Raw genomic sequence first — 23,622 nt, 5'->3', positions numbered from 1 at the left:
CTAGTGCCAAAAGAGGTCAGAAGAGGGCATCAGATCCATTGGATCTGGAGTTACAGATGTTTGAGAGCACTGTGTGGGTGCTGGAGACTTAACCTGGATCCTCTGCAAGATTAGCAAGCCCTCTTAACTGCTGAGTCATTTTCTAACCCTTCACACCCCATTCTACTGGCCATCAGTGATGTAGATATTATAACTGCTTTTTGTTTTGTTTTTTTTTAATACATAATTAACATGGCATGAATTCCTAAGAAGTTGCAAGGAGGATTTAAGACACTCTTAGAAAGGAATGCAGGAAAGCATTAAGAAACAGGTTCAGATTGGCTATCCACACTTACCTCCTACGTTGCTTTTATGCTTGTCGTAGATTTCTCTTACTTTTCGATATCGGAAGGCCAGCTTCCTCATCCAGTCCACACCCCCCTGAACACCCACAGATGAACCGTGACCACCACTGCCTCCTGAACCACTGAAACCATCTGTTGAGAAACTATAGTTGCTGCAAAGGGAGAGGATAATGAAAATTAAAATCCATACCTCCAGAGTTTGAGGTTAAATGTTACCTGAGAGTCTGTGGTTGTTCTTTGTGTCTAATAAACAAAGCTAATGCTTTAACAATCTTCTCACGGATATTTGTTATTGTTTTTTTGTTGTTGTTTTTTATTTAATTTATTATTTTACATGTCGATCCCAGTTCCCTCTCCCTTCTTCTCTCCCTCCCTCCCCTTTACCTTCTCTGCCCCCTCACATGCACCCTGACCACCCTCCCCTCCCATCCCCCACCCCAATTCCACACGTAGGGCAATGCCATCCAGGTGGGGTCATGTAGATCTGTAAGGTCATTTGAAGTAGGAACTAGGACTTCTCTCCTGTCTCTAGGTTAAGGTAGTATCCCTCCATGGGGGATGTGTTCGCAAGGTCCTTTTGTGCACCAGGGTTACATCCTGGTTCCACTGTCTGAGGTCCCTTGCACTGCTCAGTACTTCTAGTTAAGACCCATATTCAGGGGGGTTGAGTCAGTCCCATGCTGGATTCCAAGAGGCAGAGAAAGAAATCAGAGAAACATCACCCTTTACAATAGCCACAAGCAACATAAAGTATCTTGGGGTAACGCTTACCAAACAAGTGAAAGACCTATATAATAAGAACTTTGTGGCTCTAAAGAAAGAAATTAAAGAAGATACCAGAAAATGGAAAGATCTTCCATGCTCTTGGATAGGTAGGATAAATATAGTAAAAATGGCAATCTTGCCAAAAGCAATCTACATATTCAATGCAATCCACATTAAAATCCCACCACAATTCTTCACTGACCTTGAAAGGATAATAATCAACTTTATATGGAAAAACAAAAGACCCAGGATAGCCAAAACCACCCTGTACAATAAAAGAACTTCAGGAGGCATCACCATTCCTGACTTTAAGCTCTACTACAGAGCTATAGTTCTGAAAACAGCCTGGTATTGGCACAAAAATAGACAGGTAGACCAATGGAATCAAATTGAAAATCCTGATATTAACCCACACACCTATGAACACCTGATTTTCGACAAAACAGCTAAAAGAATACAATGGGGCAAGGACAGCATCTTCAACAAATGGTGCTGGCACAATTGGGTGATGGTGTGTAGAAGACTGCAGATAGACCCATGTCTGTCGCCATGCACAAAACTCAAGTCCAAATGGATCAAAGACCTCAACATCAATCCAGCCACACTGAACCTCTTAGAAGAGAAAGTAAGAGGTACCCTTGAACAAATTGGTATAGGAAACCGCTTCCTGTACATAACTCCAGGGGCCTAGACACTGAGAGCAACAATTAATAAATGGGACCTCTTCAAACTTAGAAGCTTCTGTAAGGTAAAGGACACAGTGGACAAGACCAAATGGCAGCCCACAGACTGGGAAAAGATTTTCACCAATCCTATATTCTACAAAGGGCTGATCTCCAAAATATACAAAGAACTCAAGAAACTAGTTGTTGTTTTTTGTTTTGTTTTTGAGAAAAAGCTTCATGCAGCCTATGCTGGCTTCAACTTCACTTGGAAGCGGAGGCTGGACCTGTACTCCTGTCTTTACCTCCCAAGGGCTAGAACAGGTGTGTACCATCATGCATGTCCTACCTCAGTGACCACTGAGAGGAAAATAACCTAAGCACCAGCACCCCATAGAGGCTGACTTGGGATACATTGTTTTCATTAGAGACAGAAAAAGCAGACTATACAATGTAAATATAATTACAGCTAAATAAAAAGAGAAATAGAAGTTGCCATGGTGGCTCCTTTCTGTAATTCCAGCATTTGGCTACATAACAAGAATCAGAGCAGCATGGACTAGACTTCTTTCAAAAAACAAGACATGTTAAAAGCAGGTTTCAATACATTAAGTGTAAGACTCTATACTAAATAAAGCTGCCAAGAAGCCAGGCCCTTTCTTTTTGACCACCAATCAGCTCCCAAATCATGGTACAGGAACTTATCATTAGTTTTGAATGCCTGGCTAGCTCAATTAGTAAAGCATGAGACTCTTAATCTCAGGGTTGTGGGTTCAAGCCTCACGTTGGGCACCAAAATGTATGAGGCTGTTTCTTTTTTGGCCACCAACAAGTTCTCAAATCATGACACAGAGAAGAATTATTAGCTTTGGTTGCTTGGACTAGCTTAGGCATGTTTCTGGCTAGCTCTTTTAATTTAATATGTTTCTTCTTATCTACCTTTTGCCTCGGGGCTTATTACCACCCTTACTACTGTATGTCTTACTTTTATTGCTTCTCTATGTCTGTCTGTCTGGTCTGTGGCATCTCCCTTGTTCTCCTCCTTCTCTTGATCCTCTTTGTTCTTTTCCCCAAGATTTCTCCTCTTACTTATTTTCTCTGCCTGCTAGCCCCACTTATCCTTTTCCTGCCTAGCTATTGGCTGTTCAGCTCTTTATTAGATCAGTCAGGTGCCTTAGCCAGGCACGGTGAAACAGATGCAACACATCCTTTCATAACTAAACAATGAAGCACAAACAAAAGTAACACATCTTTACAAAGTTGAAGTAATATTCTGTAGCATAAGCAAATGTAACACACCTTTGCCTGTTACAATAATATTCTACAATAACACATGCCTTTAATCCCAGCAAGAGGCAGGTGGATCTGAGTTCCAGGATAGCCTGGTCCGTAGAGCAAGTTCTAGGACAACCAGGGCTACATTAAAAAAAAAAAAAAAAACAAAAAAACCAAAAAACCCTGTCTCAAAAACACTAAACAAACAAGTAAATAAAGCTACTAAGACATAAAATAGGAAATCTGATCATTCACATATGTAAGAGAAAACAGACAAATAAATACATAAACGGACCATAAACAGCTTGACAGGAGGCCTTGCTAAAGAGACAAACGAAGCCTCAGCCATTAATGTGCAACACACGTAAGTGGTTGCTGATTTGTATGTGAGGGTTTCCTTCTCAGTGCTACATGGACAGGTGTGGCATTAAGAAGTAACAGATGAGCTGGGTGTGGTAGTACACACTTTTAGTTCCAGCACTTAGCAGGAAAAGGAAAGGGGATCTATGAGTTCAAAGTCAGCCTGGTCTACAAAGTGAGTTCCAAGACAGCCAGGGTTACACAAAGAAACAGAAGCAGCAGCAGCAGCAGCAGCAGCAGAAGAAGAAGAAGAAGAAGAAAAGAAGAAGAAGAAGAAGAAGAAGAAGAAGAAGAAGAAGAAGAAGAAGGAGGAGGAGGAGGAGGAGGAGGAGAAGAAGAAGAAGAAGAAGAAGAAGAAGAAGAAGAAGAAGAAGAAGAAGAAGAAGAAGGAGCAGCAGCAGCAGCAGAAGAAGCAGCAGCAGCAACAGCAGAAGCAGTAGAAGCAGCAGCAGCAGGAGGAGGAGAAATGCTTAATTTTAGGGAAGAATATTTTACTTATGAAAAGGGATAAAACATTAAAACACATTAACATGGAAAGATAGGATAGTCTTTTCTTCTAAAGTTTTTAAATGTTTTGGTACTGCTTAGTCAAGATCACTGGGCCAGGGCCATTGAAATGGCTCAGTGACTAAATGTGATTTCCACACAAGCTTAGTGACCAGATTCAATCCTAACACACCAAGTAAATGTAGGAGAGAACATGCAATGATAAGAAATAATACATATTTTTAAAAAGATCAATTGGCCAGAAGAAACAGGAGCCAACAGAGGAGTGAGGAGAATGAACTGCCAACGGGACTGCCCTGGTTTAGTTTTTACTGCAATGCAACAGCTAAGACTATTGTTCATATAGTTATTCCTGACGCCATCAAACCTCCATGATTACTGGGCAAAATTCCTGAAGCTTATGTAAGTAGGGCTGCTCAGTCTAGAAGCATGCTTTCCCCTCACAGATAATTTATGTAAAGGGAAACCAGTAGCAGCAAGCAATACACTCTCCACTCTGAGATCCAGTATCATTACATGGTAATTCTTGAGGTCTTGGTCAAATGCTACAGCACTGAGTCCTTTCTAATGGTGTTTGTACCTGCTCCCTTTACTGATGAGTACCACTTTACTTCCTTCTCTGCTCCCCATACTTTTCTATCATTGCCTCATCATATGTCATGGCTTCTGACTCTTCTAACAATAGACAGTGAGCATTTTCATCTTTCTCTTCCTCTGAATTCAGTCAGTTGCATATACCGGGTATACTGATGTTTAAAGCATCACTGTGTTTACCACACCTCAAATCCTGGCCATTGTCATCAGAAGCCACATCTTCCACATGCACCTGGTCACATTCCTGTTAAAAGACAAAATGCACTATTTCATTCCCAAGAACAGAAGTGCTATCACTACCATGACATAACTATAAAAGGACCACATATAATAGCAGGATGATGAAATAGTTTATAGTCTCTCTGGCAGGTGGACCAAGACCTGACACACAGCAGACAGTCTTTATGAACCCTTCCTTAACAGTTCCATCACTCAATTCTGCTCTTATCACAATAGTTCATTTCTCTAAGTGAAGGGAACAGCACAACCCCTATCACACTGTCCAGTGCCTCTATATTCTCTATTAGATTGAAAATTTTACTATAATAAGCTGCAGGTCTCAGATCTTCTATCTCCTTTGCAACATTTATGATTTACTTTTGGGCTTGAACTCACAGATAACTGCTTGCCTCTGCCTTAACTGCTAGGATTAAAGGCGTGAACCACCACAACCCGCCTCATTTACTTTATTTTTATTATGTGTACGTGTGTGTCTGTAGATGTATAAGTGAAAACTACTGACAGAGGCAAGAAGGGGGTGTCAGATTTTCTGGGTCTAGAGTTATAGTTGTGAGTCACTTGGCCTAGGTGCTAGGAACTGAACAAAGGTCCTCAAAAGAGCAGTAATTGCTCTTAATCACTGAGCCATGATTTCAGCCCTCATTGCACCATCCTAGTCTAATCCAATGTCCTTATGCAGTATGTATCTAATTATTTTTTCTTTAGGACAGGCTTTCTCTATGTAGCCAGGTCTGTCCGGGTATTCAGTCTGTAGATCTGTCTGCCTCAACTTCCCAAGTGCTGAGGTTAAAGGCTTGCACACCACTGCCTAGAGTGTATACAATTAGTTTTTGTAGATAAAACAGATGCTGGTAAAGTATGATATCATAAGAGAATTGGTTGCTCTTCCAGAGGTTCTGAGTTCAATTTCCAGCAACCATGTGGTATCTTACACCCATCTATAATGAGACCTGATGCCCTCTTCTGGCAGATAGAACAAATAAAATACACAAATCTTAAAAACAAACAAAAACAGAACAGTTGGAACAGAAATGTCTACCTAACAGGCCATCTTAGTCAATGCTTAAATGTAGAACTTGTCTCCTAACAGGAGGTGAAATGATTTTCTCAGGACCATACCACCAGTGAGCAGTAGAAAAAGACCAGATGTACCAACCACCTAACTGGCTGCTGTTTTCCCTGACACCACTAGGGCATCTGCACCAGAACCCTCTGGGGAAGGTTTAAAAATGCATATATTCTTGGGTTCAAGACAGACCTACTCTAACTTCGGGAATTAAAGTCCTAGAATCTCCAATTTTAAGATACTCCACAGGGGACTCTTATGCCCCCTAAGGTTGAGAACTACTGACCTGGGGAACAGGAACACATTCAGGTCAGAACTTTCAGTCCTGCGTGTAGACTATGTCTAGAAAATCATTACAAATACAATTTGGGAATAATTATAGGCAAAGAGTAGGTTTTCAACTGATGCTTACTGGCTAAAAACTATGCTGTCTCAATCTGCCAACAAATGAAGTAGAGGGCAGAGCTGTGATAAAACCACCCGAGTTAGAGCCACAGTCATCTGGTTTGCTGGAGAACTAGTCTACACTCAAAGTGAACAGTGCTTACTTTGGGTTTGTAAAATGTTCTTGTACTTTACTTTTAAATCTTCTTTTTTTTAGACAGGGCTTCCCTATGTAGCTTTAGAGTCTGTCCTGGAACTAGCTCTTGTAGACCAGGCTGGTCTTGAACTCAGAGAGATAGATAGATAGAGAGAGAGACAGACACAGACACAGAGAGAGGATCCGCCTGCCTCTGCCTCTCAAGTGTTAGGATTAAAGGCATGTGCGCCACCACAGCCCAGTGGAGACAGGTCTTGAACCCATGATCTTCCTACCTCAGCCTCCTAACTGCTGTGGTTATAGGTGTGTGTCACCAGACATGCCTGAGAGGGCCAGTTCTGAGAAACCTACATACTTTCTTTCCTATGTTTAAAACTCTATGTTAACAATCTATGTTAAAAACATCATTTAAACTCCTTCAACAAAGTCTAACTTGGTAGACTGGTTGCCTAACACAAAGCCTGTGTTCATCCCCTGGCACTGCATAAAGCCCTGCATAGAGGCACACCTGTAATTCCAGCATACAGGAGGCAAGAGGGTCACAAGTTCAAAGTCATCTTCAGCTACATAGTGAGTTTGAGGCCTGTATGGTCTACATAGGACCCCCTGTCTCAAAACAAAATGAAACAAAACATCCTATCTCCAACTCTTATAAAAAAACAAAACAAAATCAACTGGACCAGCACCACTGAGATCTGGTGTAACCATGACACTGATCTTCCCTGAGCCAGATGCCTGTCATGTTTTGTTAGCATAATCTCTGCACCCCTTATCTAATCTCCCACTTTCTAAACACAAGCCCAGGCACTAACAGAGAATAAAACACTCACAGAAGCAGAAAAACAATTTAAACCACTTACCTCTAAGTCATTGAAAAATAGATGTGTATCAGCCACTTCAAAAATCATTTCTTCCATTGTTAAACCTGAGCCAATTACTACTGTTGGGTCCTGGAACAAAGAAGAGTGAGAACAGTGCTTGATGCAATACTCACAGCACTCGTTCTAACTTCCAGGTATTTCAAAACTACTGAGCCCAGTCCAACACAGCTCCAGCCACACAGTACTTCAAGTCTTACTGATGCAATTTCACTCACATTTATAAAAATTGGGATTACAGAATATAGAGGCTGTGGACAATAAAAATGTCAAGATTTCAGTTTTAGAAACCACTATTTCCACAAAGGGGAAATTATAACTATAACTAAAACACTGTTACTGTAATGTGCACGATCCCTTTTCTGCTCCTATGACATGAGGAACACTGCACACCTAACAATCCTACCAGCCAGGAAGTAAAGAAAACCAGAGTCAAAAGTGTCTGCAGGACAACCAACGCAGCTTGCTTTAAAATGAAGCATCCATCTTCACTTAGAGGGTAAGTATTTTCCTAAGGGATTTAGGGACATAGTTTTGGGGCTTCTGTCAGCTGGTTAGGCTGTACAAAGTACTCACAGAAGACATTCCTGGCTACCAAAGATAACTGGGAATAGCAAGACAGCAAACAATTATTTTTATAACTTACTTATTTCTAGAAATGAAGAAACATAACCCTGGAGATGGTGTGTGGAGAAGCACAGCTCTACACTCATGAGGCTGAGGCAGGAGGACTGAGATCAAGGATAGCCAAGGCTACATACACAATGAGACTCTGTCTCAAGAGAAAGAAATACGCAGAGCTAACCTTCTTAAACTCGTTCTTCTGCTAAAGTAATGTTTATACTGAAGTACTTTTACCTGGTAAGCCACCTCATCAACATGAAAATGCATTCCTGAACACCTTCAGCTTTCATTACTGCTCCTAGTTCAAGTGTCTAGCTAGATCACCAAATCTACCTAGTTATGGAGCCTGCCTGGCGTAAGCAATGTAGTAAGTTTTATACATGGGAAATTCAATGCCAACAAGGCAGGACAGTTACAGCTCTTGCCTAGCATTTGCTGAGCCCTAATATTATTTTCTTGTTGTTGTTTTATTTTTAAATGTATGGGTGTTTGGCCTGCGTGTATTTCCTTGCATCATAGGTATACAGTGTCAGCAGAGGCCAGACAAGAGAGTGTTGGATCCTCTGGAACTGGAGTTATAGATGTTGTAAGCTGCCACGTGGGTGCTGGGAACTGAACCAAAAACCAAAATTGCTGCTCCTTTGTAAGAGCAGCAGGTGCATTTTAATAACCAAGCCATCTCTTGAGGCCCAATCCCTAAAACTCTCATGCATGCGTGCGTATGTGCGCATATATATATTTATATATATATATATATATGAATGAGAACAAAAGTCAATGGGGCAAGACAGGCAGCAGAGAAAATGGATTTTCTACTGTAGTAGTTGGGAGAGCTAGATCGGTGGCTCATCTTGCCACAGAAGGGGCAGTTACAACAAAACACTTGAATTACCTTTCCATACTTCTGAGCATAGGATCCAGTAAGAAGGGAATGAAATATGATGATGGTTTCATCCAAGTCCCAGAGAAATACCCGCTGAGGGGGGGAAGACAAAAAATGAGTTATCTGTCAATCACAGTGGAATAAAACAAGAAACCAAAAATAAATAAATAAATCCAGAAATACGTGGGAGTTTAATAACACAATTTTAGACAATCAAATGATCCAAAAAAGAAATGTAAATAAAGTTAGAGATGAATGGTAGTAACTATTACTATATTGTAAATAAATATATTGAGGTAATGAAAACAAATACAACATATTAAAACTTGTAAGACACAGTGGGAGCAATGCTGGAAGGGAAATTTTAACTGTAAATTCATACATTAAAAAAGAAGGAAGAAGCTGTCATGGGAACATGCCTTTGATTCTAGCACTTGGGAAGCAGAGCTTGGGGGGAATCTCTGTGAGTCTGAGGCCATCTGGACTTACATAGAGAATTCCAAGCTAGCCAGGGATACCCAGCAATACCTTGTATCAAAAAAAGAAAAGGGGCGGGGGGGAGAGGAAAAGGAGCAGCTGCCATGGATGCATGCCTACAATCACCAAACTGGGAAAACAGACAGGAATTATCAATTGCTAAGGCCAATCTAGGCTACACAGGAAGAACCTATAAAAAAAAGGAATAAGGCAAAGGAAGCTGAAAGCCTCAGGGAAGACTTTGTTTTACAGACCTAAGGCTCTGGGTTCAATTCCCAGCCCAAGAAGAAGAAAAATCTCAAGTTATAGCCATACCATACTATATACATCCAAGGACTATTTAGACAAGATGGGCAAACTAAAGCTACCAAAAGGAAGGAAATAACAAAGTAGAAAGTAGAACGAACAAAAAGAGAATAGATTAACAGAAAAAAGCCAATGAAGGCCGACAGTGGGTTCTTTGAAAATATCAACAGAACTGACATTTACCAAGACTGACAAAGGAAGACAGAGATTCAAATTACTCAGACCATAAATGCAAGTGCGGACAATGTGATGGACTTCATAGAAACAAATGGACCCTGACTGGGAATTATGAACAGTTGTGTGCCAACAAGCTGAATAGCAGGTGAAACAGTTTAATTCCCAAGAAACACAATACAATTGAAATTGACTTGAGAAAAAGCAGAAAAATTGGTAAAACTTGCCACTAGTAAGGAGATGAAGCAGTAACTGAAAACATAAAAAAGCAAACAAAAAAAAAATCTGGAAAATAAGTGGCTCACTTGTGAATTACAGCAGACATTTAAGTAAGAAGTAACATCATCCTTCCTACATTTTCCCATGGACACACTGAAAAGGAACACTTTCTAATTTATACAATGAAGCCAGCTTTACTCTAAGACCAGACAAGACCTGAGCATTGTAGAAAACTACATCCTCTTACAGTGCACAGATCTCAACCAAATAGTAGCAAGCCAAATTTCTCAACAAACAAAAATAACTATATGTGGCGATATATTGTTTATGACTTAATAAAGCTGGAGATGAAAATGCAAAGCTAGCTACAGCCACAGAGTCAGGCAGTGGTGGTACACACATTTAATCCCAGGGTCTCAGTAGACAGACAGACAGATCTCTATTCATGCGTCTTTAATCCCAGCACTGGGGACGTGTAGACAGGAGTGACATGGCCGGAGAGAGAGAGGTATATAAGGAAGAAGCAAAGTCAGTCTTAGGTAATTGGTCTCCAGCCACTGAGGGGACAGAGGTCCAGGGCTGCAGTCGGAGGCTTGGTAAGAGCAGTGCAGTCTGCAGTGCACTCTGAGGCTTCCTGGAGGCAGGGTCAACCAAATCGGCCTGAGGTGGAGGTAAGAGCGAGCTACTGGCTGGCTGCTTTGCTTCTCTGATCTTTCAGCTTGAACCCTAATATCTGTCTCTGGGTCTTTTACAACTATAAATCATCATGACTGAGTGGGATCAGTTCTTGGAATGTAAGGACGGTTCACTCAGTTCATAAAATTAATCAATGCAACATAATAAAAGAGGGGAAACATAATAATCTCAATTGATATTAAAAACACATCTGACAAAAATCCAGTGCCTTTTCATAATATATTTAAAAGAAATCAATAATCTCTTAAATACATTAAAAAATACATTAATGCAAAGGGTGATCTGAAAAAAATATTCAAAAATCAATCCCATCAACAATAATATTCAGGAGTAATTTAACCAATGAAATAAAAGATTTACACAATACACTGAGAACCCTAAAACACCGCTAAGAATGCAAATGCATAAATATAAATATTCAGAGTGGAAAACAATATTGCTAAAACGGCAACACCCAAGCCAGTCTGCAAACTGAATCACATCCAAATCTCCAGTGTTTTTCATTTAAAATTCTTTCTTTAGGTTTATTTTACACGTATGGCTCTTTCACCTGCATGTACATCTGAGTACCACATGCATGCCTAGTGTCTTGGAGGTCAGAAGAGGGCATCTAGTCTCTGGGAACCAAAGTTACGAATAGCTGTGAGCCACTATGTGGCTGCTGGGAAACAAACCTTGGTTCTCTGTAAGAGCAACAAGTACCCTTGACCCCTAGCCCACCTCTCCAGGCCCTCCACAGTGCATGATAAAGTTAAACCCCAGTTAAAAATAGAGCTTACATGAAACTGAACTTAATTACTACAAATTTTTTAAAAAAATGTTCAAAAATTGAGGTGAAAAACAAAATGTTCAGAAATGTATAGGGAATCTGATAGGATCTCCAAATAGCCAAAACCACCCTGAGAAAGGACAAAGTTGAAGGAGTCACGTATTTTAATTTCAAAACACTATAAAGCTTTTAGGACTCAAGGGCATGGAAGGATATTCAATATCATTAGTCATTAGGGAAATACAAAGAACTTCAGTGAGCTGTTACTTTATGCCAAACAGGGTAGCTTCCATTTAAAAAGGCGGGGGAGGGAAGATCACTGATTTCCAGACTTGCCTAATTGACAGTTCCAGGACAGCCAGAGCTATGAGTGGAGCCCTTGTTTCACCACCACCAACACCTAAATAGACTTTAAAAGGGGGAGAGGAGAGAGAGTAAACCCTGATGAGAACGAGGCTAATGGTGGGAGTATAAAGTTAAAAGTCTGGTGAGTCCTCAAAAACCTGAATAAAGAGCCAGCTGAATAAGATCCAGCAATTCCACTCCTCTGGATAAAGAACTGAAGAAGTATAGTATGAAGTATTCAGAGACTCATTATTCATATTAGCCTAAATGCCAAAGTGTCCTTCAACAGACACAAGATAAGCAAGATGTAGTATGCATGTGCATACACAATGAGTATCAATCAGCCATTGAAGAAATGAAATTATGATCCATGCTGCAACCGATAAATCCCAAAAGCACTACACTAATGAAATGAGTCTGACAAAAGAAAACAAATACTGTATGTTCACATTTAGATATATCTAATGGCTAGGCAAATTCACAGAAAACAGCAGAGTTGTTGCCAAGGGCTAGGAGAGAGGATGGGGAGTTACTGTTTAATAGGTACTGAGTTGTTTAAGAAAAGTTGATTAAGAAAAGGTATGAACACAGGGCAGAGTGTTTCACCCCTGTCATCTCAGCACTTAGGAGCAGGATTGCCCAGGAGTTCAAGGCAAGAGCAAGACTGACTCAGACAAAGAAAAATGCTGTAGGATGATCCTTCCGAACATTGTGAATACATACTGCTCTCACTGGTTGATAATAAAAGCTAAATTGGCCTAAAGCCATGCAGATCAAAGCTAGGTGGGAAAGTCAATCAGAGATACAGGGAAAAAGGGAGGGCTGGAGAAAGACTTGAGCCAGCTGCACAAGAAGCAAGATGCCAGAGGACCAGTAAAGGCACAGCCATGAGTCAATACATACATTAATAAAAACTGGTTAATTTAAAGTAAGAGCTAATTAGTAATAAGCCTTGGTTATAGACCAAACAATCTGTAACTAATACTAAGTCTCTGAGTGATTAAAAGGTGGCTGTGGGATGGGGTGGGACAGAAAAAATTCTCCATTTACAGAAAAACAAACATAAAAACATGAAAATGTTCCAGGAATGGTGGCTAATATATTTAATAACACTGAATTATGCTCTTAAAACAGTAAAGTTAGGGCTGGAAACATGGCTTAGCAATTAAGAGCATTGGTTAATGATGATGAGGTTTGATTCCTAGCACCTATGTGGGCTTATAACTGTCTCTAACTCCAGTCTCAGGGGATCAGACAACCTTTTCTGTCCTCTGTAGGCACCAGGCACGCTTGTGGTATACAGGCATATAGGAAGGCAAAACACCCACACATAAGGAAAAATGAAAATCACTCAAACACATAACAGTTTTCAAAATGTAACAAAACAGTAAAGCCCTTAAAAAAACTTTTCTTTAGGTGGAGTCTCAGGCAACTCATGCAGCCAAAGATGACCTTGATCTCCTGATCCTGACTTCTAAAATCATGCATCGGATTACAGGTGTGTACTCTGTCCAGCAACAATGGTAAAGTTTTGCATAATGTACTGTTTGGTACAATTTTTAAGAAAGAGAGAGTTGTTAATTTCTCCTTAGAATGGTATCAGAACTTTAGTTTCCCTATTTCTTACCCCCAGAAATGAAGAGGGACAGAGATTCTATAAATAGCTTCAATTTAACGGTGTCAAAGAGCATGTTTATCTCTTTGCTTTAATTAACCACATCAAAGAAAATTAAAACCACAAAAAAGGTAATGTAAAAACTATGACATTAGAATTTTGTATGTTCTTCTATTCTTTCCAACCACTAAGTCACCACGGTGCTCACAGCACTAAGATGTAGTGAGTGTATTCTTCCTGTCCTCCAAATGTGGAGAACAGTTTGTTCTTTCTGTTAAAGTCACCCTGAATCAGAAAAGGGTTTTCAGTGCTTTGGTGAAAACAGCTAGAAGGGGTATAAAAGATGTGCACACAGTGGGATTTTCTTTTACCTACTTTTTTTCCTCTTGGCTAATTAATGCCTCCCCCAGAAATTAAAGTGTACACAACATACAATAACATTATGTCTGCAAATTTGAGACATGCACTTGACAGGAAGTGAGGAAAGCATAGGTCACTCCAGTGAGTTTTTCACATACTTCTAGTTCACTGTCCTGGGAGGAACCAGCATCAGCTTTCCTCTTGCCCCGGTTCTTGACAGTCATATTCTTCCTGGACTGATCATCTGCATCTTTATTTGGTGTAGTTTGGGACAAAGATGGGCTTGTAGATGAATCTGTTGAAAGAAAAAGCAAGATACAAACTGTCAGCAGTCAAACCTGTGAGAACCACAGTAAGAAGAGGTGTTAGCTTGAGGAGCAATAAAAAACAGGGTCTAAAAATAAAGGAAAATGGGAAGAGAGAGAAGCCCCATACATCACGTTCTGGCCGGGAGTCTGAAGCAACCAGAACTGCCTACAGAGACCTTCATAATGCTGTGGCCCTTTAATACAGTTCCACATGTTGTGGTGACCCCCAACCAAAAAATTATTTTCATTGCTATGATATAACTGTAATTTTGCTACTTTTATGAACTGTAATGTAAACATCCATGTTTTCTGATGGTCTTGGGCGACACCTATGAGAATCACTGGCAAGTTTTGTTTATTCTTTAAACTTTATTGTAAGTTACATTCTTTGAGCAATGTAACTTAGACACAAAATCATATCTGCAGCCATTGTAAGCCACCTACATGCAATTCTCCCTTGAGGAGCCACAGCTTCAAAGGCTGTGCAATCTTTCCCAAGCATTCTAATTCCCACACTTTTACTTGTGAAGCAAATACTCTCCCTGATTTTAACTAACTCAGAGACAGTATCTGCCTTCCTAAAGACATCCCCAAAGGACAGTGAACAACAAATTATACCTACTTATGGCTACAGTTTAAATTGTAGTAGCACCCCTCTCTCATCCTTAAAAGCTAAACAATGCACCTCATGAAAAGCACCTTACAATTTCATTTATGAGGAAAATGCCCTTGACTGAAAGATGGCTTAGTGGATAAGAGCACTTGTTCCTTTTAAAGAGACTTGGGTTTAGTTCGCAACCCCCACCTGTAACTCAAAGCCACCTGCAACTCCAATTCCTGGGAGCCCAAAGCCCTCTTCTGTCCTTTGAGGGCAGCAGAAAAGCACTGGAATACATACACACATACACACAGGCACACAAAACACACACAAATAAGATAAATAAATCTAAAGGAAAATTTAAAGAGAAATAAATCAGCTTTATATTTTAAAAAGACATTATTGTGATTTTATGTTTGAGTGTTTTGTCTACATGTCTGTGCACCACATATATGCAGTGTCCAAGGAGGTTAGAAGAGGACATCAGATCCCCGGAACTATTAGAGTTCCAGACAGCTGTGAGCATCCACGTGGATGCCTGGGATTGAACCCAGGTCCTCTAGGAAGGAGAATAGTCAGTGCTCTTAACTGTGGAGTCAATTCCAGGGCAAAACAGAAGAACTAATCTCTAACCTTTGGTTTTGTTTTTTTTTTTTTTTTTTTTTTTTTTTTAAAGATATGGTCTCACTAAGTAGCCCAGGCTGGCCTAGACTTCACAGATATCTGACTGCCTCTGCTTCCTAAGTCTGATTGTCAAAGGTGTTTGCCACCACATCCAGCCTTTTTACTTAATATTTAAACTTTAAAAGTTATTTTAAAAATACTTATTTATTTATTGTTTTTCAAGACAGGATTTCTCTGTGTAGCTTTGGAGACCAGGCTGCTCTCGAACTCACAGAGATCCACCTGCCTCTGCCTCCCGAGTACTGGGATTAAAGGTGTGCACCACCACAGCCTGGCAAGTTTTGTTTATTCTTTAAACTTTACTGTAAGTTACATTCTTTGAGCAATGTAACTTAGACACAAAATCATATCTGCAGCCATTGTAAGCCACCTACATGCAATTCTCCCTTGAGGAGCCACAGCTTCAAAGGCTGTGCAATCTTTCCCAAGCATTCTAATTCCCACACTTTTACTTGTGAAGCAAATACTCTCCCTGATTTTAACTAACTCGCTAACTTTGTTCACTTTGGCTCACTGTAAAATTCTGTAGTATAATCAAGAATTGGTTTTTACACAAGTGAGAAGTCCCTCAGTGGAAGGGATCTCCTCAGGCTGCTGCTGGCAGTACAGGCAGTCACGCTTCCCAGTGCCTTGTGAGTCAAATGTTACGACTGTTGGGAAAGGACTATAGCTGTTTTTGGAATCCTAAAGAAATGTCGAGACGCAGAGAGACATGCCTGGATTAAAACTGGAGCCCTGCAACCTTCAACAAATACACCCTGTTGAGTGTGTTACACTTACTGGGAGGGCAGAGTATGCACTAGAAACCGCCTCACTGCCGGCACTTTTCTGTTCTCAGCATCTATAGACATTCTGCCAGTTTCTCATCATAGTCCCAGGACAAAATCACTTTTACCATCACTTGGAAACACAGTTGAAGTGTCCTTCATCTAGCTTTCTGAACTCACCAGAGGGAAGTCTCTGTGTGGTTGGTGCAGGTACCATAGCACTAGGCTTCTCTGTCTGGTACGTGGTAGCTGCTAATGCAGTGTTCTCAGCATCACTGTTAGTCTGGCCTGTGACTCCAAAGCTGGAGCTGGGGTAGCAGGACTGGTACTGATTCTGTCCAAGAATAGTATAGGTAGGATAGTCCTGTGGACCAAAGGGAGGAAAACACGACTATTACAAGAGGTATTAACACAAGAGGCTTTTTCTTCCCTATAGTGAGATATTCACCTTGTCTCCATCTGTGGCATAGACCACACCCATTGGGGGTGGAGACAAGGCCGGCCATGACCTGGGGGAACTAAGGCTGAAGTGGGGGTTTGGAGAGCTCTCTTGCTTGCAGCACGGGAACAGAAGAGCATCCTTGGGACCAGGAACCTGCTGGTGTTCATCTATGTTATGTGAATAAACATCTATTCGGCCTATTTGTTTCTCCTGAACCTTATTAAACATCAATATTTCCCTAATATTCATAATTATTTTCCTAAACTATTGTCTTCTTAGTTATCTAGCTACCTAGTAGTCCTAAGAAATCAATGATTTTCAAAATGCAGATGAGTACAGATGCATCATCTAAGTTGACCTGTGAGTTTTGGTCAAACACACTTCAGAAGTAAATTACGTTAAACACTTTAGAAGACTAAAAAGAAAAGCTGTGAAAGAAAAGAGCCCACACAAGGCTGCATGATGGACAGGTAGGAATTCAACAAAAACACTGGACCACAGTGGTGGCATGTGAACTCAGGTCAGGAGAAAAACAGGAGGAGTGATGCAAGTTTGAGGCTGGCCTGGACTTCATTTTCACAGAAATGGCAACACAAACAGAAGAGATTGTGTAAGGACAGCCAAGGGTGAGACCCCACTTCAAAATAACAACTCATCCACCGAGAACAAAATAGTACCCTCTCAATCCCAAGGCAGTTAAATGTGCCCTGAAGAAAGAACAGACACAGTGAGACACAGAAGGACAATCAGAGGAGGTAAACTGTAGCCAAACAACAGCTGTTGGAAGCGGCAGTGGTCACAGCAGTTGCTGTGAGCGGAGAAAGTCTGAGCATGTTAAAACCAAAACAAACTGGAACACTGAAGATGCTACAGTGATCATTTAAGCATAAGTAATGCAACAGTGAACAAATCACAGCTGGGCATGATGGCATACACCTTTAATCCCAGCACCCCGGAGACAGAGGCAACTGGATCTCTTTGAGTTTGAGGCTAGTCTGGTCTACAAAGTGAGTTCTAGGACAGCTAGGGCCACACAGAGAAACCCTGTCTCAAAAAACCAAAATCCAAAAAAAGAAAAAGAAAAAAAAAAAAAAAAAAAAAAAAGATCAAATCACAAACAATGAGAGGATGGATGGAGGTAGTATTTATTCACCCACAACACTTATGAGTGCCTTTTAATAAGCAAGTGCCAGGGGTTTGTCTAGGCTCTGGGAACATAAAAGTGAACAAAAATAGACAAATCCCTGACCTTCATTGAGGGCACCCTCTAGTGGGGACAGGGTTGAGACTTGGAGTACACATATTCCAGGGAGGATTAGCAAGGAACAAGAGGAAGAAATAGAAGCCAGAGAGCTCTGAGGACATCCAGCAACAGGACTCAAGCAGTCTACACTATTCCTGGTGATTTCTTAGATGGGCAAGCGGACCATGGAAAGAAGAGAGGTAGTGAACATCAGGTGAATCACACTAAGGAGGATGAACAAATGCGGCACAGTACCTGGTTTGAGATGTTGGCCACAGCTGCTGCTGGAATATTGGCAATTGCAGATGACGAGGATATCAGGCTGGCGTTTGTGCTTGAAGCTACAGGATTGAGAGTATTAGGAGATAATTCAGATCTAATGTAAATGGCTTAAAGGTAGGAAAGATAATCTGTTTTAACTGAACATATCTTTGAGAAGACAAGGAACACTGGCTAAAGAGGCAAATGCTGGAAGCTGGAGAAATGGTTCAGTGGTGAAGAGTGTGGCTGAGTTCAAGCCCCAGCACTTATATGCTGGCTCACAATCATATGCAACTATAGGCTGTCCTAGCCTCTGTGGCACCAGGCACATATATGCTGCACAGACACATAAATTCCAATAATAATTTTTTAAAAATGCAAGCACCTGTCTTGTTTTTGCATGCATATCAGTGAGACATGATTAGAATCAAAACACTTGGCAAGTTTCCTTCTACTTGAGTCCTCTGCTCTTTCTACTCAAGTCCTAGAATGATGTATACACAATTTGCAGCTCACACTCACACCAGTAAAGTCAGAACTAAGCCAAACCTTTTCTGCAGTAGAGCTCTGGTGAATCCTAGGCTGTGGTATTATCGTTTATGGCCATTTGCCCCAAATTATATATCTCTGGAGTGATATTTTTACTTTGAGAAATAGAGCTAGTTCTCCAAATTCTAAAATGCTTAGAACTATATCCAAATAATGGGTTATTAATGTGGACCAAAAACACTTCAAGGAAGCTGGCAGTGGTGGTCAGACGAATCTCCGTGAGTTTGAGGCCAGCTTGGTCTACAGAGATAGTTCCAGGACAGGCTCCAAGGTTACAGAGAACCCCTATTTTGACCCCCCACCCTAAAAAAAAGAAAGAAACAAAAAACAACCCTCCCCCCCCCCAAAAAAAAACACTTCAAGGAGTAGCAAGATGGCTTGGCAGGTAATGCTGCTTGCCACCAAGACTGATGACCTGAGTTAGATTCCTGGTACCCACATGGGAGAAGCAGAGATCTGATTCTCAACACGTTGTCCTCTGACCCTCACATATGCATTGGGGAATTTGTACACGTGTACACACACACACACACACACACACACACACACACACACACACACGCACGCACGCACGCGCACATACACACACACAAAGAAATTTTAAACAGCACTAAGATGTGTTATTTAGAAACTATCAATAAACCTGCAAAACACAGAAAATATTATATCTCATCTTGTCAGGTAAAAATATATTCTACCAGATTAAGTTTTCCATCCTTTTGTAACAGAACCCATCAGGTTCTAAGCCAGACTAGCACACACCACAGGGCTTTCCCCAGGCAGACAGGAATAATCATATTGAGGCACCAGTTTTTACTCTTCTTATCATTAAGCAGAGAAACATGGTTCCCACTGCAGTCGTCTACAACCGAAGTGCTCATCACCAGGAGAACCAAACTGACCAGTGACAAAATCCTCCATGGAAGCCTCTAGTAGGGACAGACAGGAGAAAATGCAGCAAAAAGAACTCTGGCCAGACCAGAACCAGGTTCCTCCCCTTCCGAAGGGCACTGTATTGAAAGCCTGTCTAGACAAGAATTGTCACTGGTCGTGCCACAAACTCAGCCTGCTGAACAGCTTGGCCAGAGAAGAGTTTAGACCATGTGTTCAGTGGGCTCGACAATCCCAGTGGTCAATAATCACCCGGAATTCCCAACTCCCTGCCCTTTCCTTACTGGGCTTTTAAGGGATTCCTTTCCTAAACACAACTAAATGAAATGCATTTAATAACTTATAGATGGTATTTGTTTCTCATCAGTAGTCACATTCTTCTCTACTATGGCTTAATCCATTTTTCCCAAGAGGACGTATCAAACAACAGTACACAAGATAGATGACTCCTAAGCAATTTTAATCACTTTGTGGGAAAAGACTTTCTGGTAGTTTCTAGGTTCTGTAAGCAACATATTGTTGTGGAATATTACTTTAACTCTGTAAAGATGTATTCCATTTGATTATGCCGCACAATATTACTTTAACTGTGTGAAGGTGTGTTGCATTTGTTTCACTTTGCCTGCCTAAAGCACCCAACTGGTCTAATAAAGAGCTGAATGGCCCAATAGCTAGGCAGAGAAAATAAATAGGAGGATAAATCTAGGCTCGAGAGAGAAGAACGAGAGGAGAAGAAAACGAGAAAGAGAGGGACACACCTAGGGTCAGAAACCAGGTAGCTACCAGCCAGGAAAAAAAAGGAGCTGGCCAGAAACCATCTTAAGCTAGGCTGAGCATTTATAACTAATGTCATGATTAATAAACAATAAATGAAGGAAAAATAAAGTTAGATATTTGTTAGTTGATACTGACACCATGATTTCAACCCTGAAAGACAAATTACACTCATGTTCTAGAGTTAGAATGTTCCACCTCCATCCTGACTTAATTACTTACTTGGTGACTATGAATAGTTACTTAGATTCCTCATCTGAAAAATGGGGTTAATAATACTTACAGGGTTGTTGTGAAGATGAGTAACACCTAGCCATGTCCGACAACACAGTAAATGCTCACTAAACATCAGCAGTAATTACTAACAGAAACCCAAGGGAAAGCAGCAGAATCAAAGGGAAAAATATATATCCAGTACATGACAGGTAAGGACAGCAGTTAATGAAATTCAACAGATACTTTCATGATCATTACAGCAATGACTTCTGGCTTACTCCAAAGCTGATGCCACTTATTTTCTAAGGGAAGAGAAGCTAGTGTTAAATTCAAAACACAACTACAGAAGAGTGGAGACTTTATACCCCACTTACTCCTCCTTCTCTTCCTTCATGACCTATGTGTATCCCTAAGAGGGACCTGATTATGTCACTGCTGATCCCAAAAGCCTATAACTTTGATGATAACATCAAAGTTAGAAATGGTGGCATGTGCTACTCCCAGGTGGCCTCAACAGGCTGGGTTAGGAGGTTCTTTTATTAGGCCCACAGGTTCAAGGGAAGCTTTGTTCCTCCTGGTTGGCTCCTGTTAGAAAGAAAGCAAACAGGGAGGCAGGGATGAAGAAAGGGGACACTGAGAACTGGAGGTAAGGGTAGTTTAAGAACAAAGTAGGGGCCGGAGTGATGTCTCAGTGGTTAAGAACACTCACTCACTGCTTTTCCAGAGGACCTGAGTTCTGTTCTTAGCACCCACGTTGGGCAGTTCACAATAGCTTGTAACTCCAGCTCCTGGTTATCTCCTGGTCTCTGTAAGCACCATATGGGTACTTTCATGCACATGCATATATATATATATACACACACAAAATAAATTAAATCTTAAAAAAAAACCCAAAACAAAGAATAAAGTGGCCCAGAGCTGTTGCTATAGAATCAAACAATCCCAACAGAAAGAGTTAAAATAAGTCTTTGCCATCAGCAAGGTTCCTATCTACAGAGGTTTTTGGTGTCTGTACTCATCCCTTTAGAGTTTATTTTATAAAGACTGAAATACAAAATGCTATAAAACAAATAACAGAAACAGAAGCATGGAGACAGATGAGAATCCAGGTACATGAACACTGCTTTCCACTCTAGAACAATGATTTGGGAGAGTAGGCAATTAAATATCAAAATGCCTTTTTGCCTACTCATCTTGATTATAAAATTCTACCCTTTTCAAAGAACTCAGGAAACAAGTTGTTATTTCACCCCGAATAAAAACAAAATCAACTTTTCTTTTTTTCCTTTTTTAGTGCTGGGGATGGAACTAAGTGCCTCATACTTGCTAGGCAAGCACTCCACCACTAACCTGCACCCTCAGCCTGATAAAGAAATACTCTCACCAAGAAGCAGTAAATAAGGGGGGGGGGGTCACAAAGCCACCAGCAGAAAAGCAGTCCACATAGCACATTCCACTGACAATTCACATAGAAGCCAGCCAAATTTTGACTCAAGGAGTCACCAACTTATATGTGAAGATGCCACTGAGACCAGACTAGAACAAAACCAAAAGAAGCTTTCTGGATATCAGCATGCAAAAGAGAAGGCTTCTTCTACTCAGCAGCTCACATTCAAAGCTTAAGCTACTTACAAACCACACTTTTGGCTTGGATTTGCTTGACACAAAAAACATGCACAAATGCATGCCATTCCTTTTACTTTAGAATACGATGCTCCTGTATCATCCAGTTTTTTTCTGGATATACGGGCAGATTAAAAAAAAAAAAAAAAAAAAAAAAAAAAAAGATAAAAATTAAATAACACACACACACAACCATGCCTATTTACCTTGAATGGGATAAGAATAATGTGCTGAGCTTGACTGGCTTGTGGTTAACCCTGTAGTGCAGGTAAGAACACTGTGTTGACTTGGAGATGGAGTCTGAATTAAACCACTTTCAGGTTTCATACCTGGCCACAGTGCACCTGAATCAGATAAAGTGGACCAATTACAAACAACACATGGGGCCGAGGAGCACGGCTACGCTTTAAATACCAGCTAGTAGGTTTAAAGTCCAAATCTTAAAACAAATTTGCTTGTAGGAGGAAATTACTGATTCTCTCACTTATACCACAAGCAAATACATTCTCAAAGAATTAGAAGATGGGGTCATGGGGACAAAAACTTTGCTAAAACCCCAATAGTAGTATCTCAACAGTTGGAGCAATTGACCAGGATACAGAAGAGTTAACAGCACCAAACTGGAGTATTTGTCATACAGAAAGACTGATGTCAGTGTACAATGAGAAATTCAAACTGTCAAGGTGGGAGATGGTCTAGGTCAGTTAAAATTCACTTACCAATGAAATAAGCAAGTTTTCTAAATACTTAGATACATCTTTTTCTTAAACTGATTACTTTATAAACCTTGTGTCTTAGATTAGTAAAGACATGCCTGCTTTTTAAAAAAGATTAACAATATCACACAGGCCCCAGAGGTGGCTCAGTTGGTAAAGTGCTTGCTTAGCATATGTAAGAGCCCTGGTTTCAATTCCACCACAATAAGTGGGCAAGGTGGTGCATGTCTATAACCCCAGCAAAGGCAGGAGGATCAGAAGTTCAATGCCATATAGCTATATGGCTATATGGCAACTTTAAGGCTATCCTCAGCTACATGAGACCCTGTCTCAAAAAACAAAATAAGACAAAAACCCTGAAAATTGTAACTTAGCTGAGTGGTGGCGCACACCTATAATCTTAGTGCTCAGCAGGCTGACACATGCAGATTGTGAGATCAAGGCCAGCCTATGTTTCCTGGCAACACAGTCTCAAAAAAACAAAAACATCTTGAAATATGTAACTTAGAAAAAAGAAAAGTTAGACATAACTATCATCCAAAATTAACTACACTAATGGATTGCAGAAGAATTATCCGAATCTCTCAGAGTGTCCTATCTCTCTGCCTTTCTCTTTGAGACAAGTCTCTCAATGAACCCAGAGCTAGGGTGACAGCCAGCAAACCCTAGTGATCCTCCTGCCTCTGTCCCCCACCCCCCCAGTGTGTGGGTTACAGATACACACAATACCACACTTGGCTTTTTATATGGGTGTTTGGGATCAGAGCTCAGATCTCTAGGCTTAAAAAGCAAGCCCTCTTTCCCACCTAATCATCTCCCTGGGCCATTATTTTATTTTTTACATGTAAAA

The 23,622-nt window shown here is 40.7% G+C and overlaps 1 protein-coding gene and 1 non-coding gene across 4 annotated transcripts in view; one reads left to right on the top strand and one right to left on the bottom strand.

The window, feature by feature from the left end:
• Positions 1-23,622, bottom strand: part of Eya3 (EYA transcriptional coactivator and phosphatase 3) — a 78,188-nt gene that overhangs the window by 13,171 nt on the left and 41,395 nt on the right. For 2 of the 3 annotated variants that reach the window (XM_051189000.1, XM_051189002.1), the window contains 8 exons: positions 22,263-22,400; positions 17,998-18,083; positions 16,238-16,421; positions 13,859-13,995; positions 8,749-8,832; positions 7,215-7,304; positions 4,693-4,751; positions 336-496 (listed from right to left, as the gene is read on the bottom strand). In XM_051189000.1, coding sequence (XP_051044957.1) covers positions 336-496; positions 4,693-4,751; positions 7,215-7,304; positions 8,749-8,832; positions 13,859-13,995; positions 16,238-16,421; positions 17,998-18,083; positions 22,263-22,400 — 939 coding nt within the window. The remainder of the gene's footprint in view (positions 1-335; positions 497-4,692; positions 4,752-7,214; positions 7,305-8,748; positions 8,833-13,858; positions 13,996-16,237; positions 16,422-17,997; positions 18,084-22,262; positions 22,401-23,622) is intronic. The other variant, XM_051189001.1, reaches the window with a different exon arrangement.
• Positions 2,491-2,563, top strand: Trnak-cuu (transfer RNA lysine (anticodon CUU)). The gene has a single exon. It is a non-coding gene; the product is annotated as a tRNA-Lys (tRNA).

The sequence above is a fragment of the Phodopus roborovskii genome, unplaced genomic scaffold (assembly GCF_943737965.1).
Source record: "Phodopus roborovskii unplaced genomic scaffold, PHOROB, whole genome shotgun sequence".
Taxonomy (NCBI): domain Eukaryota; kingdom Metazoa; phylum Chordata; class Mammalia; order Rodentia; family Cricetidae; genus Phodopus; species Phodopus roborovskii.
This window is presented reverse-complemented; position numbering and strand designations above follow the sequence as displayed.